The sequence below is a fragment of the Berghia stephanieae genome, chromosome 8 (genome assembly GCF_034508935.2).
Source record: "Berghia stephanieae isolate SIO BIC M18660-M18661 chromosome 8, UCSD_Bste_1.3, whole genome shotgun sequence".
NCBI lineage: Eukaryota > Metazoa > Mollusca > Gastropoda > Nudibranchia > Aeolidiidae > Berghia > Berghia stephanieae.
The window spans coordinates 26,409,898-26,418,269 of NC_088367.1; the positions used below are offsets into that span (position 1 = coordinate 26,409,898).

General features: G+C 35.8%; 1 protein-coding gene across 3 annotated transcripts in view; it reads right to left on the reverse strand.

Moving 5' to 3' along the window:
- Nucleotides 1-8,372, reverse strand: part of LOC144978434 (uncharacterized) — a 127,085-nt gene that overhangs the window by 58,744 nt on the left and 59,969 nt on the right. For all 3 annotated transcript variants that reach the window (XM_078924491.1, XM_078924493.1, XM_078924492.1), the window contains exons 6-7: nt 7,958-8,128; nt 7,753-7,820 (exon numbers count right to left, since the gene is read on the reverse strand). In XM_078924491.1, coding sequence (XP_078780617.1) covers nt 7,753-7,820; nt 7,958-8,128 — 239 coding nt within the window. The remainder of the gene's footprint in view (nt 1-7,752; nt 7,821-7,957; nt 8,129-8,372) is intronic.

Here is an 8,372-nt window from a genome sequence, read left to right on the forward strand (position 1 = left end):
TAAGTACAATTGTTATCATCAAAAAAACACATATTTTGCGACCGTGGGTTTTCCACAATCTCTACTGATAGCAACAGTACTGATTACTGTATCAGTTTTTGTCAAATCTCTTTCTAAGTACTGAAATCATCAATATTATCTGCGAACATGGGAGGCATGTTATATTATTGATACGGGGGATTGGAAATGACTTTTTTTTTTTTAATGATTACATGAAGAAGACAAATTCCATCATCAATATACATTGTAAATACTAACATACACAGCCATACACACATACGCGCGCGCGCACACACACTTGTCACACATTAACTGTACGTGTGCGTCTGTATGAATATGACCTCAAAATGGGGGGGGGGGGGGATCCCTTGTTGCCCTCTATCAAGCATCTGGCCGAGCAAAAGAAACGAGTTTCAACAGTATTTTTCTTTGTTTTATTGTTTATTTGTATTTCTAGGGGGGGGGGGGCGAAGTATTTATCGATTTGTTTTTACTCCCGACCCCCAATTAATTCTGTGAGAAGACAGTAGGTGCCGTGACAATCTGTAAAGACTCCTTTGATTTAGAAAATAAATTTTTATGCATGTTAGTGTACACTAGCAACACGACGTTTATTGAAATCTATCATCTCAAATAGCATTATGTCGCGGTCAGCCAAGTGCTAAATAAAATAAAAAGAAAGAAAATATTTTAAAGTTAAAATGACCTGGAAAAAGAGATATTTGGTTCTTCTTTCTTTTAGAAAAGAAAAATATTATATTCATTCTCTTCAAAGTGAAAAAGTTGGTACACAAACCTTCCATTCTTAATATCATAGATAGTATACGCATGGCTAAGAAGCTCACAACATTGCCATCCGGAAGTATAACGGACAAAAACACAAACTATGTGTCACCTTGAACGTTTATAGTCTGGTTAAAACAGATTAGTGAGAATTATCATAAACGCGGATGGCAAAAAACAATACCAAAGACAAGAGTGACGTCAACTTCATACCATCTATAGATAGTATGCGCTTGGCTAAGAAGCTCATAATATTGCCATCCGGAAGTATAACGGACCAACACACAAAACTGTGTTTATCAATGAACGTTTACAGTCGGGTAAATACAGTTCAGTGAGCATTACTCATAAACGTGGATGGCAAAGAACAATAACAAAGACCTGAGTGACGCCATCTTCGAACTATCTATAGCCTGACACTGACAAAAAAAATGATGTTAAAAGACAGGTCATTGGTCGCAAAATAAAACAAATCGTGAGTTGTATTCAATAGGGCAACCAATCGGATCATTTGTTTCCTTGAGCTTTACTAACGACAACTCACAGGACGCTGCAAAACCTAAAAAAATGATGTCAAACTGTAAGTCCGAGAGGGTTCAAGTGTCACGTCAGGCTATATGTTCACGAACCCTACTCAATTTTCTGTATCATCCCATCCACAGTGATTAGGTCGTCAGAGCCCGTAAGATCTGGCGGTGAGTATAGCAAACCTCCTTACTACTTTTACGAAGAAAAAAATTGTAAAATTACGAAATGTTGACTCCAATTACAGAACTTCGTGAACATCTCTTAGAAATGAAAGTCGATGCCATAAATTGTGGTTTTAAGAATTTTGAAGTCTCCTTGTGAGGGAAAAATTGTTGATTTTTAAAGTCCACTATAACGACTACAATTTTTAACTTCCAAATATTTAGGAATTTTTAGATTATCAAGTGGGCAGGTCTGAGTATTGTCATCAATAGTTCCTGTCCGTTTGACGCTCCAGAGACAGGTTTAAACTTTGGTTCCATGTGGGATTTATAGCTCTAAACGAGTACACTTTGTTATGATGCTGAAGAGGGTTTTACAGCGGAAACAGCGGAAACGCGTACCTACCCTTGTGAAGAAAGCATTGAATTGTCCAAACTACTGGGTAGCCTCTGTCACCATCATAATATCGTTTCCCACCAATCAGTGCTGGATCCATTTCATAGCCTCTGTGCTGAGGGTTCCCAAGTCAGTGTCAGTGCACGTCCGTTCATCGAAGTTATATTCCAAGAGAATATTATGTTCCATAGTCTGCATTGGGTGTCCTACGTTCACTGGCTGCCCGTGGAAAACATGTTCTGCCCGGTCTTCTCCCACTTTAGATTTTGCCCGGTTGGGTCGTAGCCATCGTTAATGTATAGCCTGACACTAGAACCCTATAGGACGTATAGTTTGACGTCATTTTTTTCGTTTCGTGCAGCGTCTAGTGAGTTGTTGTTAGTAGAGCTCAAGGAAACGAGTGATTCCATTGATTGAAATATTGAATACAAATCTCGAATTGTTTTCTTTAGCGGCCAAAGACTTGTCTTTTGATGTCATTTTTGGTCAGTGTCAGGCTATAAGTTAACGATGGCTACGGTTGAGTAGCCTCTGTGGTGTAATGGCAATACAGGGTAATAAGGAGGTTTGATGTTCAATCACTAGTCGAGACAGGTTAATTTTTTAATGATTGTTTGTTTGTTTTTTAAATCTTCTAAACTTCATTCTGCTTTGTCTTGCTTGCACTGTTCCATGCACACCTTTTTATATTTCTATCATGCACCACCAGTACATGCTCCTTAATTTGTCACTTTTACACTTTGACACAATACAAGTTTGAGGAAATGGGTCGCACATGCCCACTGGTCCTTGTTATTCGAATGCTGGACGTTGTTGTTGATGTTGTTGAGTTGTTGTTGTTGTTGATGTTGTTGAGTTGTTGTTGTTGCTGTTGTTGTTGTCGTTGTTGTTACTGTTGTTGTCGTTGTTGTTGTCGTTGTTGTTATTGTTGTTGTTGTTGTCGTTGTTGTTATTGTCGTTGTTGTTATTGTTGTTGTTGTTGTCGTTGTTGTTACTTGTTTGAATAATCACGGGCTAGTCATGTGATCTTTTATTTCGTCCCACTGCAGCATAGAACGATATGGCGGGTTAAGCATCATTGAAACCCGCCGGTAATAAAATATGTATGTATTTTTAGCACTAGCAGACGTCGCTGAGAGTTGTGTGTGTGTGTGTAGAGAGAGACAGAGACACAGAGAGAGAGAGAGAGAGACAGAGAGAGACAGAGACACAGAGAGAGAGAGAAAGAGAGAGAGAGAGAGAGAGAGAGAGAGAGAGAGAGAGAGAGAGAGAGATAGAGAGAGATATTTCCTTTAATAGCTGAGCCTCAAGAAGTCAACTCAGATAATTACGCATGTTATGAGTTTAAGACAAATACTCACCGGTTCTCCCAGCCGGATAAATCGCGCTAAAACAGAAAACTATGTGTAACCTCAAAATGTTTGTAGTCTGAACGAGAGAATCTAATAACTAATCGCCCAACTGTTGTTCAAAAAATAATGACAAAGTACAGTGTGTTATCAATTCCATTCAGTCTTATGTTAATAAACAACCAGGTATGTTTCTCCGGGAGGATCTGTGGGCGTGTCAGGAATGCAGTGTTTTGATTGGTCAAAAATCTACTGGTTAAGAATAATATCTGCCCCAATACATTAAATTAAATGTCGATCCATATTGTTGTGTTAGCTAAAACCATTAGAACCATACGCATACGATCGATAGGGGGGACCCTGACAACTCAGTTGGTAGAGCACTGGCACTCGAGACTTTTTCTTTCTGAGCCGCCCATGTCCACCCAGCTGGGTCTTCTCTCTCTCTCTCTCTCTCTCTCTCTCTCTCTCTCTCTCTCTCTCTCTCTCTCTCTCTCTCTCTCTCTGTGTGTGTGTGTGTGTGTGTGTGTGTGTGTGTGTCGGAAAGCAATTTGCGATAGACAAACGTCCTATCTAAAGGGTAGCAAGTCCGTTAGAAACCGTGATAGAAACCGGGATAAACCCCGGCTCCGTGGGCCCAATGGCTCTGAAGGACTATATAATAGTTGTGTTAGCCAGAACACAGCCGAATAATTTTGAATTATACCATACGCATACTATTGATAACATCTATATCATTATCATAACAGACACAACATTGTCTAATTCTTTTTCTGAACTTGAATACACACAAGAATTAATAAACTGAAGAACGGTAATTATAGTGCGCACACAATGAATATATTATGTCTATGCCAATAAATTATATAATGAAGCTATCAAAAATTATTCATATTTTCCTTAGTTACGTTTGTTATTGTGAAGATTCAATTCAATTCAATTCAAATATTTATTTATTGTCGGCATTTTAAAAATGTTTCATAGATAATGTAGTCAGGCTAATAGAAGCCTTTGACCGACATAGGTTATAACACATAGTACATAAAAATACATAGTAATACATTTTCCTTTAAAACATTCCCTCATCAAGATTCCAATCATGACACACAAAGAAAAGTAACATATTATTATATTATATTATATTATATATATATATATATATATATATATATATATAATATATATATATATATATATATATATATATATATATATATATATATATATATATATATATATATATATATATATATATGTACGGTTAGATTAATTACAAATATTACATTTGCATGGCTTGCCATTCCATGAGAGGATATGGTTTTTGAAAACATTAAAATTTGAAATTTTCCTGATGTGCTCGGGAAGTTCATTCCAAAGCACAGCAGCAGAATATCTGAAAGATCTTTTGCCATAAGACGTTGTTCTGACCCTTGGAATATCAAGGAGGTTTGAATATCTAAAATTGTATCTGTTATTTTTCAAAATGACCATATCAGATAGACAAGGAGGAGAAATTTTGTATAAAATTTTAAACGTTTCCAAAGCAATTGTTCTCATTCGTCTTATTTGTAGGGAGGGGACTTTGACCTTTGAAAGTAATTGGTCGTAGGATATTTTGTCATCTTCATAAATAAAACGCAGTGCTCTTTCTTGTATCTTTTCAAGTTTATCACAATTTGTTTTAGAACAGAAATGCCAAGCTAGTGGACAGAAATTGAAATTTGACAATACAAAAGAGTGAAATATTGTTAACTTGGTCAATTTTGAAAGGTATTTTCCAAGCCTTTTTAAGACATTTAATTGCTGAGAAGCTTTACGGCAGATAGTTTTAATGTGTATATCAAATTTTAGTTGGTAGTCTATGTCGATCCCTAGTAATTTTACAACTTCTTCACATGTAGTACTTGCAGTTCCAATATGGAACGTGGGTTTCTTTGTGTGTGTTTTTGTACCTACTGCAATTGCCTGGAATTTGTCCGGGTTTGCTTGCATGCAATTTATTTCGAACCACTTGATAAGAATTTCGCTTTCATTTTCAATAGTTTTTAAAAGCATATCGAAATTTGAATGAGAATATGACAGAGTATTATCGTCAGCATAATTATATAATTTTCCCTCTCTGATAAAGTAAAATATATCATTTATAAAAATGTTAAAAAGTAATGGTCCAAGAATTGATCCTTGTGGAACGCCTTTTTTAATGCCTGCCCACTCGCTCACAGCATCCTCTAATTTTATTTGTTGTTTTCTTCCGCTCAAGTAATTTTCAATTAAATAAAGAGCTTTTTGTTCTAGCCCATAGGCAGCTAGTTTAGCAATAAGAATGTTGTGAGGCAAGCAGTCAAAAGCCTTCGAAAGGTCCATGAGGATTGCAGCGACATATTTGTTATTGTCTAATGCCTCTTTCCAATCTTCAATTAAACGCAAAAGTGTTGTTTGGCAACCATGGCATTTACGAAAAGCACACAAGTAGTCATTAAAAATATATAGATAATTGTTGAAATATAATTTTTTCAAATACTTTGGAAACAACAGGTAGAATGCTAACAGGACGATAGTCTTTCACATTTAGAGGATCTTGTTTTTTATATAAAGGCGTGACTTGTGCTAATTTCAATTGATCAGGAAACACACCAAAAGAAATTGATTTGTTAATTAGATTCGTTATTGGTTCAGCCAGCACGGGGGAGCCAGCTTTAAGAAGTCTGGCCGGAAAATTGTCAAAACCAGTTGCTTTCTTAATATTGATATTGTTGATAACTTTCTGGACAGTGTGTAAATCAGTTTCTTTGAATTCAAATTTAGGAAGGTCAGGTAAGTTTTCTTTGATGGATTTGATGCTTGGGTGAGTTTCTTGATCAAAAACAACGTCTTTACCAATGTCATTTGCAACATGTACAAAGAAAGAGTTAAAATTGTTACAGATATCATCAACATTATTCAATATCTTATCACCATCTTGAAGTACAATCTTTTGTTGATCTTGGTTGTGCTTCTTCGATAAGAAAGGTTTGACCGTTGGCCAGAAATCTTTTGACTTCTGTCCTCCGGTGCACCTTTCTAAGAAGTAACGTTTAATTGAACTTCTTTTTAATTTTACTACATAATTTCGTTGTTCTTTATAACTTTCCCATGATATTTTTGTTTTTTCTTTCAAGTATTTGTTATGAAGCATTCTTTTTCTATATATAGCTTTTCTTAATTCACTGTTCATGTATGGTACTGGCTTCCTTAGTGGTATCTTGTTTGAAAGGAGCATGTTTATTTGAGATTAAAATTACTTTATCGATAAATTCTCCATATTCAGTATTTACGTCGTTTTCTGAATTACTGGTTTTGGTAAGAACAGAATGCAAATCTTCCTGATAACTTTTCTCGCAAAAGGTCCTAAAGCTTCTATAACATATTTTGTTTTTCTTAATTTGTGGAATATTATGTTTAATATAAGTTGAAATCATATTGTGACAGTCACTGACACCTGTTGAAAAATTTAGAGGTTTAGAAAATAAATCGGGTTTGTTGGTGAGCATAACATCAATTAAAGACGGTTTGCAGTTCTTTTTAAAACATGTTGGTTTACATATAATATTTACTAAGTTAAAAACGTCACATATAAGATAAGAAGATATTCGACTCGGTAACTCACAGAAATTTTGTATTTATAAATTTTCATGTTCATTATTATTATTATCATTATTATTATTTTTTTATTTTTGTTGTTGTTGTTGTTGTTGTTGTTGTTGTTGTTGTTGTTGTTGTTGTTGTTGTTATGGATGTCTCAACGCTTGGGTACCGAGCAGTTTACACTGTCATGAAGTGTTCTCTTTATGATCTGGTTAGATTTTTCTTTTTACGTTGTAGATATATTTTTAAAAAATTAGGAAAGCATATTTTCTGTCTTTCATTGCTAAAGTCGTTGTCAAAGAAAATTTAATAAAATATAACATTACGACCCTGTTGTGCTGAGCTTAAGAGAGAACGGCAATATTTCTGCACAAAATTGGAAGAAAAAAAACGAACAACTTTTAAACGATTCTATCTTAGTATTCTTATAAATAAATAAATCTCAATATCGATATCTATATAGCGCATGTCGGAATGTAGTCAATGAATCAAACTGAATTGAAAATTAAAATGAACAGAATGAGAGAATGTCGAATGCCAAGTTTTTATGAGCTGAAGGAACAACACTCAATGGCCTCAAGGAGGGCATTTGCTTCAACACAAATTCGATAGATAGTATAAAGCTGACGTCACTCAGGTGTTTGTTATTGCTTTTTGCCATCCACGTTTATAAGTAATTCTCACTAAACTATATCATCCAGACTATAAACGTTCAAGATTACACATAGTTTTGTGTGTTGGTCCGTCATACTTCCGGATGGCAAATGTTATGAGCTTCTTAGCAAATCGCATACTATCTATATGTAAAGCTTAAAGTTCAATTTTAAGCATCAGGCTCATCCCGGCAAATATATAGCGTCTAGGGATAATTGATATAACATGTAGCGGCGATTTAAACGTTCTCACTTACCCTGCAGCACCTCCAAGCCTTGGCTGACCGGCCTTGGAAGCTAGAATCTCATCAACAATCACTTGAGGCTGCAGAAGAGACATGAATGGAATAAAATTCCAGTTGGAATGAACGCATCAACTTAATGACGGAACATGAAAAACAAAACAAAACAAAAATAATAACAAAACAAAAAAACTAACCAAAAAAAAACAAGATGACGTACCGGATTTCCTCCACATGTCTGGAAAATGTGCATATCAGCCTGGGTGATTTTTTTCTTGGGATCATCCACAATGGTGAACAAGATGAGGCTGTTGTAGTGTTCACGGTGGTCGTTCTTGAAGATGGCGGTGGGGTCTGTTACATTCTGGATGGGGAAGCGTTCCAGCTCCTCCTGAAAGAGAAGAATTCATACGTCACATATAAAATTAGATGGAATAGTCGATGGTTGAATGAAGGAATAGATGGACGAATTGGTGAAGGGATAGATGGATGGATGCGTGAGGGGATAGATGAAGGGATGGGTGAGGGGATAGATGAATGTCAACACGTTATTACCATTAATATAACCACACACATACTGGGAGCATGAGACATTGTGTGAGAGAGAGAGAAAGAGAGGGGGGGAGAGAGGGGGG